This window comes from Geospiza fortis, unplaced genomic scaffold (genome assembly GCF_000277835.1).
Source record: "Geospiza fortis unplaced genomic scaffold, GeoFor_1.0 scaffold279, whole genome shotgun sequence".
NCBI classification, from domain to species: Eukaryota; Metazoa; Chordata; class Aves; order Passeriformes; family Thraupidae; genus Geospiza; species Geospiza fortis.
The window spans coordinates 246,068-269,934 of NW_005054352.1; the positions used below are offsets into that span (position 1 = coordinate 246,068).

The 23,867-nt window shown below is 34.4% G+C and overlaps 1 protein-coding gene across 14 annotated transcripts in view; it reads right to left on the reverse strand.

The window, feature by feature from the left end:
- MEF2C (myocyte enhancer factor 2C) overlaps nucleotides 1–23,867 on the reverse strand; it is a 133,482-nt gene that overhangs the window by 48,530 nt on the left and 61,085 nt on the right. For all 14 annotated transcript variants that reach the window (XM_031058919.1, XM_031058921.1, XM_031058918.1 and 11 more), the window contains one exon: nucleotides 15,134–15,337. In XM_031058919.1, the coding sequence (XP_030914779.1) occupies nucleotides 15,134–15,337 (204 nt within the window). The remainder of the gene's footprint in view (nucleotides 1–15,133; nucleotides 15,338–23,867) is intronic.

The following is a 23,867-nucleotide window of genomic DNA, read 5'->3' on the forward strand; positions in this document are numbered from 1 at the left end:
GGAGAGGAGAGGAGAGGAGAGGAGAGGAGAGGAGAGGAGAGGGAAAAAAAATCTTCATTCAGAATCTAAATGTTTTGTTTGTAAAATTTTCTTCTGGAAGCAGTGAAAACATTTTAAATATTAGGGTGTTTTGCTGTAAAACTGCATTTCTTTTTGGGACAGAATTATATCTTGATCAGTTTGGATCTCTTGTTCCTGCAGCAGAAATCACTGTACAGGGCTGCCTGCTCTGCCCTGCCATCAGAAAGTTCTCACCCCATGCCAGAATTGTGGAGCTGGAACAGTCAAGGGGTGGGCATACTTTCCCTTCCTAAGACTCTGCTGTGAAGGTGCAACTTCCAATGCAGGAAAGGCAATAAATATCTTGGGGATACTCACATCTCTAGATAACACAGGTGTTTCCTCAGACCCTTACAGAGTCATGTCACAGGTAAGAAGGGGAGTTTTTAAATTAAAAACCTCAAATCCAGAGCTGCCTGGTGGACTGCTTCTGTTTTAATGAATCGACCAACGTGAAAAGTTTTGCACCATGGATATTGATAGTGTTTTGGGGACTGTGTTCCTGAGAAAAAGATAAACATTGATTTCTGGCCGAGAAATCAGAAATATTCAGATTTCTCTGAATATTAAATCAGAGATATTCAGAAGCCGCTAGTGTAACAATTTTTTCCTAACATACTCAGTCTGTGTATAAGGAAGAACCATACAGGGTCCTTTCCCAACAATGAGCTGAAATCCACAGTGCAAAAGCACTATTCCCAGTCTTGTGCTAGAAGCTTGGACCAACTATAGACCAAACTTGAAACCATTATGATGTGGGATGGAAAAGCAGTGATATTTCTGCAGCAAGAAAATTGAGCTCATTTACTTATTCCATCATCTTGTCTATCTTCTAAGCTGTATGCAGCAATCTGCCTGCTGCCACAGAAGCCAGAGCTCTTTTCTAAGCTCTGGAGAGCATTTACAGTGCAATAAGCAACCTAGAGTAAAGTGTATTACATGGAATGATAAAGGAATACTTAAGGTTCTCTAACATTTATTCTCTAACATTTATTCTGAATACAAAATACTTAATCAGAAGGTAACTGTACAAGATTGACTGGGATTACCTCAAAATAAACACAGCTCTGCCTTTTGGTATATTAAAATTAAAGATCTGGCAAGGAGATTCTGACTGATTTTAGTGGGCTCAGGCTTTCACACAGGAACTTACACTAGTGAAAGGGACCAGCAGTGTCCTAAATAACTAAAATTCCAATTCAATAATGCTAGAAAACCCTTTCCATGAAGAGGCCAAGGGCCATATATAAGCCATGAGTATACCAGAATTTCTCCAGTTCAGAATTGCAAAATTTTAGTCCTAGAATCTATAGAGAGATTTGCAGTCCTGAGCCAAAGTCAGCAAGATTTGTATTTCTCCCTGGGTATGGTAGATCACAAGACCCCAAATAAAATAGCAGTAGTAGGAATTGATGAGAACTTTTATTTCTGCCACTCATTTGGTCATGGAGATCAGCTGGAGGCAGACTTCAGAACTTTTTGGTTTAGTCAGGCATTTTATGCCATTACCCTTCATGAAGAAGGAAGTGGAATTAAGAATATTTCTTGCAGGAAAAAGACTGTACAGGAGTAGGTGAATTTCTCAGATTCATTAATGGGAAAGGAATGAAAAAGTTAATCTTTGGAACAAACAAGAGTATTTTCTATAACCCTTGGGATACAATATATTGTCTCAAGTCCAAGCCCAGAAAAATCTCCCTTGTTCAGGATACAGCTGTGAATCTCTCATGAGTATTACTATCAGGTGGGTTTAGTCCTACTAGATGAAATGCATATTATTGAAAAAGGTAATTTCACAATTGTCACTTTATATTTACATATATGTAGTTTTCTAAAGGGGTCCTAACTGTTCAAGGGTTTTTCTAGTGTAGCCAATTAACAAGAACCTCCCTCTCTTCCTGCCCCCGTCTTGAAAGCTATAAATTAAAATGTCTCCAGGACAGTGAAATGACAGTACTTCCTTCTAAGCCCCTTGGAACAGAAGCAATTTTTAAAGTGTCAGGGTAGGAAAATAGTCAATGAGCAATGTTCTTTCTTGCTATGAGCTTATACTAAAACCACAAAGAGCAGTCCACACCCTGCTACAATTGCCTTGTTGGAAAGAAGGGCCTTGTGACAGGAAGGGGCTATGGAATATATCCAGTAAATGGTTTAGGGACATAAAAAGCTCAGTTTGGAAATACCTACTATTTAGGCACCTGATCATCATAGGGAATTCACAGTGTGTTAGGATCTGAGGCAAGGGAAGAGTTTGGTGCTACAGAACAGGATCCAAACCTAGCAGTATGGATAGAATTGTGAACGACCCAGAGCAAGCAAATGGGTTTTCAAACACCCTATCCCTCATCAGAAGCATCAGATGCTTATCCAGGGCTACGGAGATGCCTTCACCCACATTCCTGGGTATTCAAGTATTGACTGAAGCACACTGTCCCCTCATACAGGCAACTTTTCAAATACTTGAAGAAGACACTCTTAAGAAAACTCTTCTGCTCCTGATTTTTTCTATATAACAGCTAGTGGTTAGAAACACAATAACTGGAAACATAGGTTCTATTTCTTCTTTGATCTGAATAGGCTCAAGCCTATTGCTTCCCATATTCCTAGAAGGAATAGATTTACTCAGCTTCCTATGCTCTAGACAGTTAAACATATATATCATTCACTGTAATATTTTGCATTTGTGAATTAAAAAATGCACAATTTTTTCAGTCAGAGAAACAGAACTTGAAAGCAGACAGAGTTCTTTGACTTGTAATAGCAGTTTTGTTTGAGGAAAACCTGTTGAAATTATTTGGGTCTTAAACTGGGACTGGGGAAGACTGTCAACTTTGACCCATTGAGTCAATACTTATTAAGCACAGGTCCTTAGTACTGTTCAAGGTCAAATAACAGATTTTCCACAATATTCATGTGCCTCCAGATGAGATTTTTGGACAAATGACCATTGCCATATTGTGAGGCAAGTTTAGATACTTCTGCGAAACATTTTTACATAAAAGATGGAAAGTACTGAACATAATTATGAGCTTTTATTTGTGAGTTAAACAATACATGTGGGTCATGGAAATTTACATCTAGGGTAGGTAAGCTTCTTTTCAGACAGTTTACCAAAATGTAGCTCGGATGCTAAGGCACTGGTACCTGCTGGAAGGAATCCATAAAATTTCCATTTTACTGATATATGTTTAAACATGTTAGAAGCATGTAATAACCAATCCTTGGATTATAAAAATGAAAGGAAAATTCTTATGTTTTTTTGCTTTTCATGTTACAGCCATATTGTAGGAAGCTAAATATTTAAATGAGACATTCCATTTGGTACTGCTTCTTTGTCAAGATCTTGATCTCTTTTGAACCAATGTCTAGCAGCTGTATTGTTTAAGCTACTTTTGTTGACTCTTCTATAATTTGCTTTCTTTGAAGAGCCTGTGTGCAATAACACTTGATTAAAAAAAACTTACTTGAACAACCCAAAGTAAAACACACGATAATTTATATAATTCTGCACTATAATTGTCTATAGATCACACAGGATGATAAAAATAAATGAGTTTGAGACTTTTTTAAATCCAAGCATATCCGATGTATCACAGATTTTTACTTTTTACATTTCTGTCTATCACACAAATAATTAACTGCTTAGAACATACATCATGCAACTTCTTTTAATAGCTTTTTACTTTTTCATTAATGGCAACCATATATAGAAATATCCATGACAAAACTAAGAAAGGAAAACACAACCACCTAAAGTTTTGGATTTAGAGGTTGCTGCATAAAGAAAATGTTGACTGAAGCTGTTTTAATGAAACTTTTCTAATGGAATGAAAAATGGCTATTTAAGAATTAACAACATTTAACAGCTCTGGACTATGGACATTGATTCAGAGCTGACTATAGACTTGTGATTATTAAAATGTAGAACAACAGAGCACATGTCTATTGGAGGTTTTATAACCCTTCAAATTTGGTAACTAACAATAATTTTATTAATCTTACATAAAAAGACACATAGAGGCCTCTCTGAATTCAGAGCAAACAGGGTCTAATCAATATCAAGTTCAAGGACGGATACAAATTTTATACTACACAAATAAATAATTAATTTATAATTTCTTACTGTAACAAGGAAGAAAAGTCAGCATATTTTGAAGTTTAACAGAACTTTCACCAGAGCTATGAAAACTGTGGAAAGCCATTTCATAAAGATAGTGTTATCTGTGTGCAGTCTAGGGAAGGAGAGGTATGCAGGTATTTTGCTTCATGCAAATCACATGGGTAAGGTGTTCCAGCCTAAGCAGAAAATTTAAGATGTTGGCTCCCTAGCAGGAGAGTAAAGTGGGCAAAAAGCCAGGATTAGACTGACTTTTCCTCCCTATACTCTTTGGTGATGAAATTCTTCTTGCAGAGTGCTGTTGTTTCTCAGGGAATTCACTACTCTGACAGGGAGTTTTACTTCTGAGTATAGATATAAGTGTTACTCATAGTATGAACTATTGGGGGTCCAGCTCTGTCACCTGTACTGACACTGGGACTGCCTCAAAAAAAGAGCCATGATTCTGCAGAGATTTGCAGGAGCATTCAATTTTCTTCTTGTGAGAAGTTTCAATGTCTGAAAGATGACTTCCATAAATCTTACATAAATAAGTCTTATTTATTTTAAAAAATAAGACCTATTCTAGTATTGCTTACTACAAAAAGAGGCAGGATCTGTAGAAAGTTTTGTCTGTGTTAGAAACAGTAACAAGGCAGATGTGAATTTTGTCAGAACACACATTGACATCTCTAGGCTTTAATCAGGGACCTAATAAAACCTGAATACTGGGCTTTGCGTAGGAGAATTTTTTGACTTTTGCTAATATAAGGCTCTTTTAACCTGATGAGTGGTAGCTTAGACCCCACATTTGGAAACATTTGCATATCAAAAAACCCCATGTTCATGTGTAAGCATATGAAGAATCATGCACCACGTAACTGATTTTGCTAGAAACTCAGTGTTGCATAATCTTCGATACTGATTTAACAAAGAACAGTCAAGAGCTTATGGGAACCCAATGATACAAAAAGTCTTGGGTGGAAAAGAGGGCAAGGTCAGTAATTTGTATTAAAGATAGTTGTGAGAAAAGAGAATATGTAGTATTTTTACATTTGTCATTATCACTACCGCGTACAAATCTGGGTAAACAACCACATTTTGTGTTTGTTTTACAAAACAGGGATATTTTAATGATGAAAATTAAAAATGGGCTGGTCACAAAAGCCTTTGTGTCTGGAACACAGCTGTAAGTAACTCACTATCTAGGTTGAAAATGGTAATGCAGCGTAGTGTATCCTATTTTTCTGTGCTTGAAGTGAAGATACAATAGTAGAATTCAGCCTTGGTAGTTACTAATACACCACGCAGACACAATAACACCCTGTGTACTGCATAAAGGAATCACTTGTGGCATGCCTCCATTACAAAGAGCAGAGGGGGCCAACATGCAAGAAGACAAAATGCTTTTACAAGTGGAGGGAGACCGGTAGAGTTGATGTACGCAAATACAAGGGCCTTGATTCTTTTTAGAGTGATTTAAGTCTGTTTCCATCAATTATCATCCTTTGTCTCCAGAATCTTATCACAAGCAGCATTACAGGAACTGAACAAAACAATACTCAGGCTCAAATAACCCTGTGAACTGCACTGACATTTCCACACCCTGTTGCTGTGTTTGACCAGGTTACTCAGGTTAAAAAAAACCACGAAAAACAAAATGCAAAAGATTCTGTACAGAACAACACACATTCTTGTTTTAAATAACATGCTCAGCCCTTTCTGGTGTTTCTTCTGCTCCACAGTACTACTGATATCTCACAATGCAATACTGCAATGGATTTGAAATACTGCAATACAGAAGAAGATTGACTTTCTCTAATTTGACAGCTTTTCAAGTGAAAAGTTCCTGCTTTGCAGGCTTCTCATCAGGTTTATTTTTGAGTAAATTAGATCCTTTTCTATTCCAATTTTTCACAGACTTTTGGTGAAATTTGAGTTTCAGAACAATTACAGATTAAAAAATGTATATATCTGCAGAAATGCTCTGCAGCTAAGATTTAATTTTTCAGTGAAATAAATAATGTCTACCAATTAATATTTACTGCTCTGAGTCAGACTAATAAATTTTTCTTTCTTACTGATATGTGGCATTTTGAGGGCACATGAAATCATTGAAAAGCAGCTACTTGTTTCATTCATCCACGCGAGATATGTGACATTTCATGGTAATTCTTGACAGAACACTGCAGTCATTGCTTGTCTTAAAATAAATTAAAAAACATGTGGAATGTAAAAAAATGGACCTTGGGAAAGTCAGCTGTTTTTGACAGTAAGTTAGTTTCTGTGAAACAAAGCCTTGTATTTTAGAAAGTGTTTATGATCCATGTGGAAAATAAAGTGTATCCTTGGGCTAAAATATTTATTGGCACCTAGGAGTCTGAAGAGAGCAAGTCAGGCCTGTGGTTTTTTGAGGGTACTTTATCATCTCCTGCATTCTCAAAGGGATCAGTGAATTAATAGATCTGGATTACTCACCCTTCTATTCCACGCCTATTCCTCTCCATTTTCCTTGGCAAGACTGACTGGCAAGCTATTTTTAGTGAGACAGTGCTCTATTTTTAGACAAATAGCAGTTAAGACACATTGTTAGGAAAAAATTTTTAAAAAAAGAGAAACACAGGGAGGAGGGAATGAGGTTTCCCATCTCATATTGTGAAGCAAGCCCTTCAACCTGTAACTTCAGGCATTTCAGCTGCTTCCAATCTTGGAAAAATAAAGAAAATTCAGAGTGCAGGGATTTAAAAATAAACCTGCCCTCTGGCAAACAGACCAAAATACAACAAGCTGTTACTATGTGAAACAGTGATTACAAAAGCAAAGAATGTTTCTCAGTGACTGGATTGGGATAAAACTTTGGAGCTATTAAGGTCTGAGAATGTTACACAGACATGTGAGATATTTCCAGTTCCTTAGCCAGATATATAACATTTTGAAGAAAGAAAGAGTGCTCTGTGAAGTAGACCTTGCTCTAAGAAATACAGCTTTAGAATTCCAGTTTGGCAAAAAAAGGAAAAATTAAAAATCGGAAACATGTTTATATTCTGCACATATTTTTCACTTTCATCATTTTAGCATTTTGCAACAATTCATCCAAAAAATTTACTGAGTTATTAAAATATTTTAAAAACTATTACAAAACAATAAAAAAAATTACATGATCCTCAAGAAAGCTAAAACAGGACATCCAGATTGCCTCCTAAATACACTCAAAAGAAGCTTCTCATCTATCACATGCTTCAGAATAATTAACCTTGGATCTATTTTATTTTTTTCTGTCCCTTCTCTCTTGTTCCACATATGGAAAAGTAGCTCTTAGGTGAGTGTCTTTTCTTTCATTTGAGATACATTAGGATTACAAGCTATGTTTCATGTTAACCAAATCCTTGCCGAAATAAATGATAATGAAAAGTTTTCTGGATTTTTTTGAGATAAAGCAAAATGAGAAAATTAATTGTGCAACTTTCCCGTTGCTGCATTTTTTCATGTACTGAATTAATTTGAAATATAAGAAATCCTCTACTTTTCTTTTTCTAGATTGCATAGCAACTAAAGTCTCTGACTTATTAAATGCAGAGTAACAAGGAGATGCAGAATTATCAAGGAGAGCTTGAAAATAGCCTGGGATATGAAGAGTCAAAACTCTCATGAGGAAAAGTGGGAGGAAGGGAATAAAATGCTACCTAATGAGTGCAGTAGAAGGACTACTTTGGACACTCTCACTGACTGGAACAGCAGTTCCATTGAGGGACTACTTTGGATAGAATAGAATTGTCGTATACAGTTTTCCAGCTTTGAAGTTTTTCTGCGCTACTATTTACATGAATCTCAAATTCATGGAATAATAAAATTAGATAAGAATGTCAGCTTTTGTTTAGGAAAGATGCATTTCTAAAGCAATTACTTTAAAAAATGAAATCAAGATTGATAAAATGTACAGACTTGTAAAACTTTTGAAACCAAGATATTTTTACCTCTGGGATTTTTTTAACTAGTCACACTTAGAAAAAAACACAGAAAAAACTCACATGAGAACATTAATTTACAAACACATTTTTCAAATTGTGTTCAACTTCAAATCGGCAAACAAAGACCAAAGGAAAAATGCTGAAGATCTTGCATTCAGTCCTTTGGTTCTGTCATACATGATGGCAATAATGGTTGGGTTTGTATTTTCTAAAAATGAAAAAAGACAAAGGCATTTAAAAAGCCTAAATAATCATCCAAAGGAAATTTTTGGCCAGTTGACTCTTTTCAAGTGTCTGTCCTGTGAGACTGGTACCACTAGCTGGTGTTTTAGCAACTGGTCTTCAACCAATTTACAAAGGAAATCAGTAATGCTATCCCCATTTCAAAGACAGTGAAACCAAAGCATTAAGAGGAAATATGACTTATCCAAGGTCACAAAACAGTATTTGACAAAGCTATTAATAAAACCGAAGTCTCATGAGTCCTAGTCCAGGGCAGTATCCAATACACTGCACTGTCTTTAGATCACCCTGAATAATCTTTCTTACATACAGGCTTACTTTCCATACTGTCCCAGGTCTTCAGCCCACAGTAGCTGAAAGAAATCCCCTGACTTCAGCAGCTCAAGAGCTGATTGATGTCTATTTCACAGCTTGTTTATATGCAATATTGTGTTATGATGACAAGAGAAGAAAATACACTTATTACATTAAACAAGCTACAACAGTTGCCTTACTTTTCCTAAAAAGAGAGCATTTAGAGAGTTGTATGGGTTTATTTACTATGATTATACAGATAAGAGTCTTAATTGATATGAAGAGGTTTTTACAATCTAATTAACCCCCTAGCTAGTCATTAGCTCTGTGACCTTTAGAAATAATTGACAGAAGAAAATTTCTTTTCTCTTTATCTCATTCAGAACTGTCACATCAAGTGACTAAACCTAATGTGCTATAGAATCCACAGCACATCTGTAAGGATTGATGGGATAATGTGCACTAAGACCATAAGCAAAACAGGACTGTGGCATTCCTCTCTGGCACAAATACTGTCCATGGCCACCTGACTGCCATTCTCATCAACTCCAGCCTTCTGAACTGAAGCTGTACTAAGTTTGAACTCATGTCTCTCAAGGAGATTTAAAAGTATGCCAATTAACACATTGTGGCTGGTCATACTAAAACAACTGGATTTTCAGTTCAAACTAGCTTTTCTACAAATCTGTGGAAGACTGAATTGACATCACTAATTGTATGTTTTCATTAGACACTTTTTTTTTTCCGGAGTAACAATGGTTTTTTTTACCAGCAAAAAAGCACACAATAAAAAAAATCTGAATTCCACTGCCCTGTAGGTCTTGTTATTACTTTGTTCCTTGTTACCTTAATGTTAAGGTCTTTGAGGATCTCTGTGTGTTGTAAAACACAAAGGATGAGCAATCTGCAGGCAGAATTTCACATGTTCAGGACCTCACTTTTTCCTCTTAGGGGAAAATGCAACTGCAAATGCCACACATTTCTTCTGCTATGTTAAGACTGCTCTCCCTCACCAAATACAGAAGTCCACTGGAAAGGGAAAGATACTCTGTGGAAGGTCAATTCACTAGTAGTTGCTAGAGAATGAACATCTGTGCAAAACAAGTTAAAAGGACAATGCTAGATGCTTATTATCCATGAAAAAGAATCTATAATGTAAAAATTAAAAATGTGACATATTGCAAATTAGAACTACTTATCTTTGTTTGTTTTGTTTTGTTTTTCCCTGGGAAACCTGCAACCCCATCACAATATCCCTAAAATAATTTACTCCTTAGAATACTTCAGATTAATTCTTGATGAAGTCTTCACTATCACTAAAAGCAAGAGTTGACCCAATCCAAGTTTTGCAAACTTACCTAATTTCCATGAGAAAGAGGAGGCAAAAGAGGATGGAGGACCACCAAGTGTAATGGAAAATCAGTCCCTAACAGAGTAAGACAATGTATAGACAAAAAGCCAGATGAGGTTAAGGTTTTATTGAAGCAGAAAGATATGCCAGTATATTGCAGGAGCTGATATCTTCCTATATGTAAAAATCCATGTTGAGGACCATGAATCCTTCTAACACTTGGTTAAAAGAAAATGAGAGAGAGAGAGAGAAATAAAGGAGAAGTGAAAGACATGTACTGGAAAAAGAAAGATCAAAAAACAGGTAATAAGAGATATTTCAGAAGACACTAAGCTGATGGAAGAATTTTTTGTAAGGTAATGGAGGTTTTATCTCCATTTAATGTTATTAAGGTAAATATCTTAATATTTGGTGGATGATTAGCATTCATGACATAGAACCTCAGTCAGCAAAGTGAAAGATAAATGAAGGTTTGCTTTTTCCTCTACTAGTGATTAGTGGTGTGGTAAGGGGGAGCTGAGGAGATGGATGCATGTGTGCCTGAAAATGTAGGATAGGGGTGAATTTGAAAGGGCTAACCTAGCAAGGGAACTTGAACTAAAGGTAGTGACCACTGAATCAGCAGATGAAAAGAAGTCAGGTGGAGAAAGAGAGACAATAAAAGCAGCAGGGTCAAATAAATTAATGGATTGGGGGTTTAAAAAGAGATAAAAGATAAAGTAGCGAGTGATTTGTGGAGGAATGGTTTATGTGCACACAGAGCAAGGCTCAGCGTATTAAACTTAGTATACCAGAAACTGAAGCGCAATGAAGAGTCAATGAAAACTCACTAGAGGTCTTCTAAAGCTAAAACAGTAGCTGATGCTTTGACATGAAAGAAATGAGAAGGAAAAAGGGCCGATGAGATAGAAAATAGGCAGGAAGTTCCACCTTAAATCAGCAATAGCTTGATGGCTTAGACAAAGAATCACAACAGATTTCTATAGAATAGTTAGAATTTTAATTATATTTGCAGCAAAACATTTCCCCATATTCCTGCTCTGAAATCTGTCCCCTTCCGTCTGAGGCTCACTCCTAAGTAGTGAGCTTACAGTGTTACAGAACTGGATTCTTGTTAATCACAGCAGTGTGGCAGTGGGATATCACTAAAATAAGTTGAGATATCACTAAAATAAGTAAGTAAAATAAATACACCCATTTCTGTTTTATAGAAACAAGGAAAGGATCCCGCCTCATTTCTAATAAATCCAAAGAATACATAATGCATGCACCTGACTGTTGTAAAATGCTGTCATTTTTTTCTTTTCCATTTCCTTATTGCCAAAAGTAAGTTATTGCATAGTCTTAGACAATTATGCTGTATAAATTATTGTTGGAATTTACATACATACTTGGAGGTTGGCATAAAGATGAAATGTTATATTTCTCCTCTGTATTGAATGAACTCACCAAAGTTTCTGCTATTCCTTAAAATAATCACTAAATCCTCAAATAATCTCACTTTTTAACTGAAGGAAAATTGAATGAATGACCATGGTATGAATAGTTTGGTGGGTGAGGACATAATGGCTTCAAATTTAAGAATCCAGTTAATGCTAAACAGAAATTTCAGAATGTACCTTTTTTGTTTAATTGATTTTGTTTTGTTGCCTTTTTTTTTTCGTTTGTTTGTTTCCCAGAGTTAATTCATATCTCCATGCACAATAATTGTCACTGTTGCTTGAAATGAATAAATGTGAGTGTAAAATGCATATATTTTCTCCTTCATGAGTACATATTGACTTTTATTTGCCCTTGTATGTTGTAGGCATATTTACTGGGTCTTAGCTGAAACACATTCACCTTGTAGACAATTTTTGTGACCTGAAAACTCAGATATGTTAAATAGCATGTTAATCAACTTCATTTTGATGAAGCAAATGGAAACATCATCTCAGTTATATTTATTGCAAATAAATAAAATTTCTACATATGTAAGGAAAATAAGAGCTATTTTAAATCATTAAACCAGAAAACTTCAAACAACAGCAGTAACTGGCCTTTACAATTCTCTAACTACTAGCATTCAATTTTTTTATCAAGATAGATTTATTGATATAATCTATCTCTAAGTTGGGTGGAACCAATTGTCTGTTAAAAAACAGTGTGGTGTTTGTTAGATATATGATCATGTTTTCTTCTTTAGATGTTAGTTTAATTAATAAGTTATGGCCCGAAGACTTACTTTTTCATAAATGATAAATATAATTAATCCCAGTAATTATATTGAAAACATTTGCTTAATAAAATTAACAGCTTTAGCCAGATCTGCATGAAAAATTATATAATTTTTGTATTTGAATAGCAGTGGTTTAATTTAAAAGTAATTAACTACATATTAGAGAGCCGCTCTTTTAATTTCCTTCGAATATAGATAGTTCAAAGAACTTACACCTCATTTTAATAACTGATAAAACAGTTCTACCACAACTCAAAAGTGACTAAATAGTTAATATTATGCTGAATGTGAACAGAAATTGGATACTAAATTGAAACCTTTATATGGTTGACAGTTATATTTCAAATTTTCATCGGTCTGCCTAAAAAAGATTTCTCTCTTGAATGTTGTGCAGAAATCTATAAGCACAGCTGTGGCCTTGTCTTCTGCTGAAATACAGTTATTGAATAGACATTTAGTTGAAAATGCTCAGATTTAATAACATTGTCTTCTTCTCAGCTGCTGATTGCTCTAGAAGACAAGATTAAAAACTTTTACGTGTGAAATCTAGCAGTCTGAAATGGAAAAGAAGATGGACCCCTAACATGAAAATATGTGCAATGTGTAATTGATCAGTTTAACTGATCAATTAAAATGCTTAATTGTGCGGCAGATTTATATCCTGTACCTGAAAATATACCCAAACTACACTAAGAGTCAAGGCATATATCAAAGCTCTATCCTCTACTGAACTTGTAAGTGTGATGTTCATTATCCATTTAAGGTATGACAATATGGAATTCTTGTTCAAAACCTACACACTGGAGAAGGACTCCTTGGATTCTCAAACTCTACCAGTACTGATATAACACCATATCACTAATGGTATTTTATGTTATAGGCAGAACATGGAAAAATATAGCAGAAAGTCAAACTCAGAGCTGACTGAGCTTTTGCTTCATTTGATGTTTTATGTCTATTGTTCAATTTAAGCAACATTTATTTAAATTATCCATTTTTATGTTGTTCCTTTTAGAAAAGTGAAAAGAGCTGCCCACCAAACTTCGGGTATAGACAGAAAATTACACATCTGCATGCAAAACTGCTGATCTACCTATCCAAATTGGCCTGCTATTTATGCAGAAAGGGATTTTGCTGATGCAGTGACTTGTCTTTCTGAAAATTTCAACATTATTTGAAATTTTAAGTTTTCATTCAAGATCCTTGGAAAACCATAGTCCTTATGATAAAAAGTATTCATTCATTGTAAAGCAAGCAATAAATCCCTCAGTGTATTTCCACCTATTTCCACACAAAAGCCTGTAGGAAGAAGAAAAGATATCACAGGAAACTCTTCTGCCAAGAATATTCTGGCCTTTTGCCACTAAAAGAGGAGAGGACTTAATTTTGGGCATAGAATTTGAATTCTTTTGGACTTCCCAAATCTAGGGGTCAAGAAAGGCCTCATGTATATACAAAGGATCTGAAGTAAGAGAGGAAAAGAAATTATGGAGAGGAGGAAGAAATTATGCACTTTCCTTCTAGTCTTAACTCATATAATTTTTTTCTGCTGTCAGAACCTCACCCTCTTCTAATGGGGGGCAGAATCTGAGGGAAATGAGGAGTGAAGCAAAACAGTAACTTCCTAGATGTTGACATAAGGATAGACAGAGAAGTGATATATATTCCTGTTTGTAGTCTACGCCCATCTAAGGTGGTGTGACTGTCACTCTATAACAAGTTTAATAATCTTAATTATGCAGAACTTTTTAACCTTTTAAATATTTTATGTATAAATAACTCACTAACTTACATTCTAGTCTCAAACACATGACTAACCCTGGTGAAGATTCCAGAAGTATCAAAGTTGTATTTCAGACAACATCCAGATAATTAAAAAATCTGAAACTAACTTTATAAAGATCTGGAGTAAACTAAGCATATACATTAACATATTCAGGATTAAACTTTCACTGACCCTTAAGATAGGTAATCATCCTTCTATTATGCTTTTAATTGATACCATTAGATCAGCCATGTGCTTTAAGAACAGAAGTTGTATAGGTCATATAACCCATTTTTGAGATATCTGTCTAAGATATGAGTGCTTTTTTTATAACAACAAGTCATTGAAGGCTCTATGTATTTTGCATAGCTTGAATCCAAATGTGATTGCAACATACACTGACTTTTCTATGACTATTAGAAACTTAAATTTTAAAATTTTAAATTTAAATTAATAATTTTCAGTAATCGTAAATAAAAATTGCTCCTTATAATTGTAAAAAAATTAAAGACTGTTTCTAGCATTCTGACACTATTGCATTGATACTGTCACTATTATATTGTGGTAACAATATTCTGTGTGAGTAGCTGATATATTTTTACTGTGTAGATTGTAAATTAACTTTTCTTTTGCATTTTATTAGACACCCTCTGTAAACAATCAAAAAGCTAAGAAAAGCAGTCAAATTCCACCAACAAATGCTTCTAAGTCTTCTTCCACATCTTTTACAATGCATTCTTAATTCCTCCTGGACAGACAATATTATAAATTTTTGATTGTGGAGACAAAGTATGCAATGTCTTCTGGAGAGCTTGTCCCTGGAAGAGACTAGGAGACAAACAAGAGATTCAGCTGGTAGGTAGTGGTCAAGGCATGGAGAGGATTAATGCAACAAAGTGACAAAGCAGCACAGAAACCTGGAAAACAGGGAGCCAGAAATCCCTTTGCAGAAGTTTCTGCAAGACTCAGAAGGATAAAATGCTCATAAAAGATGTGGATTTCCTGCAGCTTTGCCTTTGTCACCTCCAATGCTCAAGCTAATACACCACTGTCTTGTTCTGCTCTCCTGCTGCTATGTCACTTGAAGATACAACCTACTTGGACCACCTCCATCTCAGAGCAAAACACAAACTCTTACCTCAACAATATCTGAATTTGTTCGGCTCTCATGTGGCTCATTATACTCCGTATATTTCAGCAACACTTTGTCCATATCAGTGCTGGCATACTGGAACAGTTTGTTGGTGCTGTTGAAGATGATTAGAGCAATCTCACAGTCACACAGAACACTAAGCTCATAAGCCTTCTTCATTAACCCAAATTTCCTCTTTGTAAAAGTCACCTGGAAAGAAAAGCAAAAAAGTCCATCAGAAAACCACAGTTGCTCTCTGTAGTCTTTCTCCTTTTTTTTGGAGCTATAATTTCTGAGTGCTTTGTCTTTGAATTGAACATGCTCAGAAAACAAATCAATAAACATAAAAGACTTCCAAAATAGAACATATATGTGTGTGTTGTATGTATTACACAAGGGAGAAATACCTAATTATCATTGCACTAAACTTGAGATATAGGTAAGGACTATTTTCATTTACTGGTGCTATGAAGTGTTGATACTGCAACTTTAACTTTTAAATTCAGATACCCTTTAGATGGCATACATCTTTCCCATCAACATTTGCAAAATGCACCTCAGATGAGCAGCTGTAAATACTTTGAACAAGTGCAGTCAATTCTGATTTTTTCAATTGATTTTGATTTCAAGCCCCCCAACTCCTGCTAGCTTTGAAGCAAAGAAATTATTTCATAAGCATTTAAGTATTCCAAAAGAGATACATTGCTCATATAAACACACTCATGATACTTTTGAAGAAATATCTAGTGTGAAAAATGGCACTCATGAGAAAAGAGAATTATTAAACATGAAAGAAAATATCTGGTCAGCAGCCTTTGAAACAAAGTCTTTTCTGAACACACACATATCATATTTTATTTCATTTCAAGCCATATGCTTAGGAATATGAACTGGCATTTTTAGTACAAAGGGCTTTAGGTCATATTATATAGGAAAGAAATAGGGATGCGCTTGCAAGTTCTCAGTAGGCCAGCAAATGCCCCTACCTAATGCAAAATCCAGGCAGTATGAAAATTATAATTATTCTCTTCAAAACCGTAATTTTCCACAGGGATTGTTTTGACAATGAAAGACCTGCACATCAAAAAATTTTTTATCTGCTTTTCTGCACTAGGTTACAAGTTCCAGTCAGATATGTGACTTGAAATACAAAACTACTATGAGATGTTTAAGCTAATTGTATGGTTGAATTTTTCTGCTCTGTTTCTTCATATGTGCAATTTCTGTTACATATTTTTCATTGACAGGAATTTTTAAGACAAAAATGGTTTTGCTAAGCCTATAGTCAATTGAATTTAACTCATGGTCAAGGTACTTGGAATGTCAAGAACAGGCACACAACCAAGTTTGTTGGTCTGCCTGATTCTACATTTGTTGCTATCATCCCTTATACACCCATAAACAGTGGCACCTCTGCATATTAATGCTGTGGCAAGAAGATTTGTCTCTCTGAGATTCATATGGCTAGTGCTTTAACTTGTCACACTTCTTAACACACTTGTCACAAGTTAACGCTAAGTGCAGCCTCAGACTAACTCAACATCCCAACATATCAGGCCAAGGAAAATGTAACTTTTTAAGTACCGCTAATCCCTATTTGTTAGATTCTCTCAGAAAGACGAGGCTTTGTGTCCATACTGTGAGCACTTCTTCTCCCAAATGCATACCGAATGTTATGCATACCTTTTATTTTAATTTCAATACTTTTAACTTCTGTCAACATACTGTTAAGAAAAGATGGATTGTTATTAAACACAATTATTGAAGCATTTAAAAAACCCCACTTTCTAGAGCACTAGTCTCAAGTATGCATAACTTATAATTCTTTCCAAATTTGTTTATCATGGCTTTTGAGATTTGATATTTGGAATGAATAATGAGATAGGTAACAAAACTTCACTAAAAATCTAAATAATAATAATAATAATAATAATAATGATGATGATGATGATGATGATGTTGTCTTCAAAATACTCCTTTAATGGTTTCTCTGATTACACAAAAATGCAATGAAATGCTTGAAAGATAGATACATATATAGTTATGTATATATATATACAAAAGCTTGTTTTAGAAATAATTAGTGATACAGAAAATAAAATGTACTGATTCAACATATTTTTCTGCATCTAACATGCTTTTCAGTCAACTTTTTGACCATGGTGCTGTAGGTGGAGTATCTCTGCATTAAGCATGCTTTTCATTCAAGTCCACCCCAGTACAAAAATATCCTTAAAGCCAGTGTTTGTGTTCACTGTTAGGTAAAATGCCTTAATATTTTAAAAAACCATCTGGCTGTGCTGCACAGGAGATACTTAATTCATTATACTTATCACCAAAGTGATACTGGTTACAGTTATATTTTACGGACACTGAAAAAACCCACAAACCAGAACAATGAATAATCTAGACCTTCATTTTATCTTTCTTTAATACACAATCATAATTGCTCTGAATTTGATATGGTTTTAATTTCTTGATCTTCCTATATTATCTTCCTAATATTTTCTAAATTGACCAGATAATACCTTCTGTAACTGACAATTAATGAATTAAAATTAATGAATTAAAGGCAATTGTGTCTACTACTGTTTCACTACTTGTGATTTGGAATTTTAATTTTTGAATATGTAATTCATAGTGGTTTATCTTTACACATACATAATTCATATACAGAGATGTAAATTTATTATGCTTTTATAACAGTTTACAATAGAGAACTTTTCAAATGTATAGTGAAATGTCATGTCAGTGACTTCAGAAAAAATTACTAATACTCTTCAAGCCATTTAAAAAACAAAATTAGCTTTTTGCATGCATTCTTCTGTGTGGCTACATAATGAACATGAATATGCCATATGCTAAAGTACTTTTGTGAGCAATATAAATAAACAGAATTTTTATTATTTAACTTTATTTGTTTGATTTGTTCACCATTTGCTATGTGAACCATTCTTGTCCACACCAAAAATTATTAAACACCATCTAATAAATATTCTCTAAGGTAGCCAATAATATTCTAGTAAAGGAAATATTTTGTTGAGAGGTAAAAATAGCATAATTTTTTTAATACTTCTCTTTTGTCTAGTTGGAAGGGAGTGTGGAATCTTCACCGAAAAATCTCTGATTATGCTTGAACTGACTTAGGGTTGATAATCAACAAGACAGTCGTATTGCCATAAACACAAACTGTAGCTACATGACCAAAAAATTCATGTGTTGACCTAGTCTTATAATTTGTGTTCAAAGTCTTGGTAGTGTCATATAACAACTGACAATGTCACTTTGTTATCTGATATAAACAACGCTAGTGATGCTGAAGGAAAACACACAGTGAGAAATTCAACATATTTCAAAAAAGATGCCTCCAAAAAGTGTATACTCTTTGACATCTCTGTAATATTTAATTTTTTCAGCATCAAGAATCAAATCACTACATGCTACTTCCTGACAATATTAGTGAACATACGCTTAATTATCCCCACTATCTAAATCACTGCTAATTTGCAGATTTTTCAGGTAAGAAATCTACTTCTTTTTAGGAGAATGATAAGTAGTTTAGGAGATCCTTTTAGGATAGAATATTTTATAATGACAGGGTGAAAATAATGAAAAATTAAAGTGGAGTGGAAGTGGAACAGATAGGAGGCAAATATTCAATGGTCTTTAAAACATTTTTGAGCATGTGCATATAAAACATGAGGGTTTTGACAATGATACAGTTTCTAAATACCTGTATGAGATGCTTGATTGCATTGTTTTATATATATTACAAAGAGAGCAGGGTGTGGAGATCACCAAAATTATTTCTGCATCCTACCAAAAAAACCCGAATTCTATCCCTTTGTATTAATTCAAAACCCACTAGTCTTTTATGTTTGTCTTAAAACTATAGTCATTCTACTTATTTAATTTTTATTTATTTATTTTAAATATTCTCTGAATAAGAATGGTGGTATAAAGAAGATACATTACTAAAGTCTGAAGCATTTTGTATATGAATAAGCATTAATGCTTATGATTTTGTATGGTGTCAGCTAATCAAGACATTGCTTGATTATAAAATACTTACAGTGAAGTAGTTAACTTTCAATTTCCTTGATATAAATCAAGATGAGCTTCTTATATATTTTGGATGAAGCTCTAACTAATGGTGAAATGTGCTAAAAGAAAGGCATTGGATAAAGAGAATTATTAAAAGGGTGATTTTCAACTACAACTTTGGCTCTTCAGTTCCCTGGAAACAGCTTTCAAATAGCCTAGTCTATATCTGCAAGTGAAGCTGTAGAGAGTCTGAATTTGAGTATGCATGTCACACAATGATATGCCCAACTTAGAGGGCAATTTGGTGCAGAGAAGACTTTCTTGTTTAATCATTATTAAATTAAACTTACTTAAACTATATAAATTAGAAGATACTGCCACTTGGTTGCAATTACAAATTCTTTCATCTGCCTAAATTTTAATTTAGCTATGTGGGTTTGTAAATTGGGATGCTAGCCACTGGAAACAGTATTTCTTTAAGTAAATTTGTAACAACAATTTTATAATTCTTATATATTTTAATATACCATTAAAAAACCAGAAGCATCCATAAATATTCTCATTTAATGAATACAACCTTAAGGATGCATGATCTGTGTTTTTGCCATGTGATGATTATGTCTTTCTTTTGATGGGAGTTGGTTTGGGATTAGTTTAGTTTAGTTTTAGTTTTAATTTTGATTCTTTGAATAATTTTTTCTGAAATTTCACGAACTATGAGAGGCTGAACCATAATATCACTCCATATGCGTCACTAGCAATCACAATATATGTGCTAACACTGTGTTTCCAAAGTAGTGGTCTCATGATGTTTCAAGTGATTCAGTCCAGCCAGTGTCAGAATATCAGTGCTCTCCTTACTTCTTCCTATTCTGACTATACAGATATATAGCTGCTGATATAGGAAAATGAGAGACACAGAATTTTCACAAATGCTTCCCAAGTATATTTCCCACCATTAAACAGGTGAAGAAGGGGCATCACTGATGCACAGAAGTATCTGATAACGGCACCATGTTGTCAAAAAGAAATGTTATCTCTTTGTCCTTATTTCATCTGGAATGTCTAAATTTCTGACACAGGGACTAGAGCAAGCACAGTAGATATGATGTATGTGATAAGCAGGAGATACAACGTCAGCAGTCTATCCAACTTCAAACATAAGGCCAAGTAGGCCATATGTAATCAGAGGGGCTCTTCACTAAAATGTCACTGCCAAGCACCTAAGCCTATCGTGTTGAAACATCAAATAACTACTGGAGAGGCAAAAACTGTTGGCATATTCTCTCTTCCCTTTTTCCTCTTATTTTCCTCTATTCTTGTTTAGAACCATTTGTCATATGAAGAAGTCTGGCTGAAACAATATTTACAATAACTCTAATGGGAGCGGTGAACAGCACTAGTGCAGAATTTGATCTAGACAAACCTTCCTTTATGCAATAGTTGGGCATACCACATTAAATAAAAGACTTCCAGCAGACTGCTTCTGTGTTCTTATAACCCTCCAGCATAACTTACAGGGATGAGACAGCATTGATTTATGCTGGTAAATGGGCTATTGTCCCAGAAAGCCCCAAGCATATTGTGCTATGACTTGATGAATAGTCCAGATAAAGAGGAGTTCTAAGAGGATGCTCTAAAATTATAGCCATAACAAATAAAATGTTCATGATTAAAACCCATATAAAAAAGAAGGCTTTGTATGTTACACCACATTTTTAGAATCTTTGTGCATAAATACCAGATCAAGTACTTAAAGTAGTGATACTATTCAGTCTGCCCAAATCCAAGTCATGAGGGTCAATCTTGTAAGTTTTTTCTCTGTAAACAAAGAAAGGAGGGATAAAATCGGAAGATATATTAATTAAAGATGATACAGCAACCTCAAAAATTAGGAGGTCAGCCGGTATCAATATGCTTCTCATTTCAATTTATAAATTAAGATCTAAGACAAAACAGGAATGAAAGAAAAATAAAGGCTAGTCTTTGATGCTTCACTTCCTTTTGTTGAATACAAAGATATGATTATGTCCTTTATAGACAGATCTACAGATATGTACAAATTTTAGGCAAGAAAACCAATCTCAAATACACAGTAGCTGATACAATATACACAAAAGCTGACTTTTTTTTTGGGTATGCTATCACCAGTTCTGGCAGATAAAAACATATGTTTACAGTAAAAAACATGTTTATAAGTTCTGTGCTGCTAAAATGTTCATAAGGTAAAGGTCAAAGAATATTTCATTCCCTGCTGAGCAAATGGTCAGGAAGCACATTTGTCTGCATTTCCTGTCATAACAGGAAGAGTGTAACTTCTTCCTCTCCACAATGGCTTCAGTTCTGCTTCCACCTCTAGCTCTTTCTCCCCCAGGGCTTTCTAAACCATTCCTTGCAAGACAGCAAGACTGTGCCTGTGTCTGCACTATTTTTCCGCTCTGCTGTGTTGGCAGATGTACTGCACTCTCTTTACTTAGGCTTCTTGCTCACACTTCAAATTAAAAGTAATTTGACCTAAATATTTACCTTAGGATGATTCGCTCCAAATGATGTTCAGAACATCAATTTGTAATAAAAGAACATTTAACCTCAAAATATTGCATTTTAGAAATCCGTGGTCCATTTCAGTAGCTCTGTTAAAGTGTTACTTCTCAGGTAGTCTGGAATAACATGAAAAATGTTGCCAAAGTTGTACAGATCACCACAAATTAGGAGTCTTGAAAACTTGGAGCGCAACTCTTTTCTTGCAGAAACCTGACTTTACCTCTGAAAAACCACTCTCACTGTCTAATTTTAATGCTATATTTTAAGTATATATCTGTGTTTAATTTAATATAAGCAATTAATAAAAATATGTAAAAGATAAAATGTGTGATTTTTAAGACAAAGGTTAATTGAACAAAAATTATGCTTAGATGCATTGTCAAGAAGTTATGTTTTCATGTGAAAACATTTCCCTAGAGACAGGTAGTGAAATGTTATGTCTAGGATAAAATGAAGATGCTCCATGAAGGAATAATGAAAATATAAGTAAATAGGTGGAGAAAATGTTTTTTATCTTATGCTCATGTTTGCATTAATATTCAAGGTTCTTCGCTCTTTCAACTGGGAAACTTCTGATTCAGACAATAGTCTCTTAACCTTTCCTTTTAAATAGAGCTGAAACACAGACAAAAATAGATACATGAGGCTGAAATTATTTTTGAAAATAGCATCATTAAGTATCAAAGTCAGTATAACAAATCTAGGTCTTCCTGCAAATGCTCACTTCCTTCCAGGATATTCTTCCCTTGCCCCAATACTTTCCTTTAATACCTGATTTGATTTGTTCTCTATTGAGCTGATAACTCAATAATGCTCAGTTTATAGCTTTACAGATATTCTGAAATTAGAGAATGGTAAAAAGTCTGGCCATGAAAAATTTAAACAGCAAGTGTATGTTATTGTTATACCCTACAGATTAACACAGACATGATGCTTTAAAAACGGGTGTCTCAATGTTAAACACCTTAATATTGAAGTTTAGACTTATATGGTATTTAACAAAAGTTAAGACCCCAGCAACTCATTACAAATTGAAAGAAATGAACGCTGTGCAGGATCATTAGATATGATAAACTCAGTTGTAATTGCCACTCTACATAAGCAGGAAAAAATGCAAAACTAATGAGCAAGAAAATCAAAGGGACAAAAAATCACCATGTAAGGCTTCATATTTCCTAATACTAATCAGACAAAAAATGGGGATTAAATGCAAGGCAGTGTTCCAGATCTGACACCAGAAAATCATTGGGTCAATACGCCGTCATTCCTGGGTCAATAGACCTCTGGATTTAGTTTACAGACCATAGATTTAATGAGATATTTTATGGGAGACTTTGTATAACAGTAAGACAATATAATTTATGTCATTACACCTATGTATTTTAGGCCTGGACAGCTCTGTCTGGATGGCTGCAAAATATTTCAGATGGTCCTCATCTGAAGCAGACTGCAAAAGGCTATCATTAAAACTAACAAAATATTTCACATTTATACAAAACCCAGAAAAAACACAAGGACTTTTCTGTGACAGAGGAATAAAATTTTTCATTCATATGTTGACCATAGCAAAGGTAGATAAATTATTTCTTTCAATTAAGAAAACAGGAAAATAAGGTTCACACGTTTTCCCAAGTGATCTCCCTCTTTTTCTTTTTTTAACCATTCTAGAAGTGTTACCAGAATTCTTCTCCAATCTGCTCAATTGAAATTTCTGCAGAGAGAACTTGTAGCAGCGAGGAACTTCTAGCATCAGGTGTCAATGCTAACATTTTTGGCTATTTGCCAAAATGCTATTGATTCTGCTGATGTTGGAACTACTATGCAAGCAGTCACAGTCAATTTGAATGGTCTGTTGACCAAGCTAGCACAACCTCACAACCTTGTTGAGCCTGAACAATATTACCAGGGATTCATTCCTGGTATACATTTATAAAGACCATATTATCCATGAATTATCACTGGAATAAAAAGAAAATATTTGGTCACATTGTCTAATTATAACAGGATTCACTTGAGAGTTTTGATTTTCATTTAATGCTATGGTAGTAACCAAATCACACAAAAGAAATAAATATTTAATCTAGGCCTGACAGTTATTAATTTTCCTTCTACATGTGTCAAAAAACAGTGAAAGGGAATTTTTCAGGTAGTC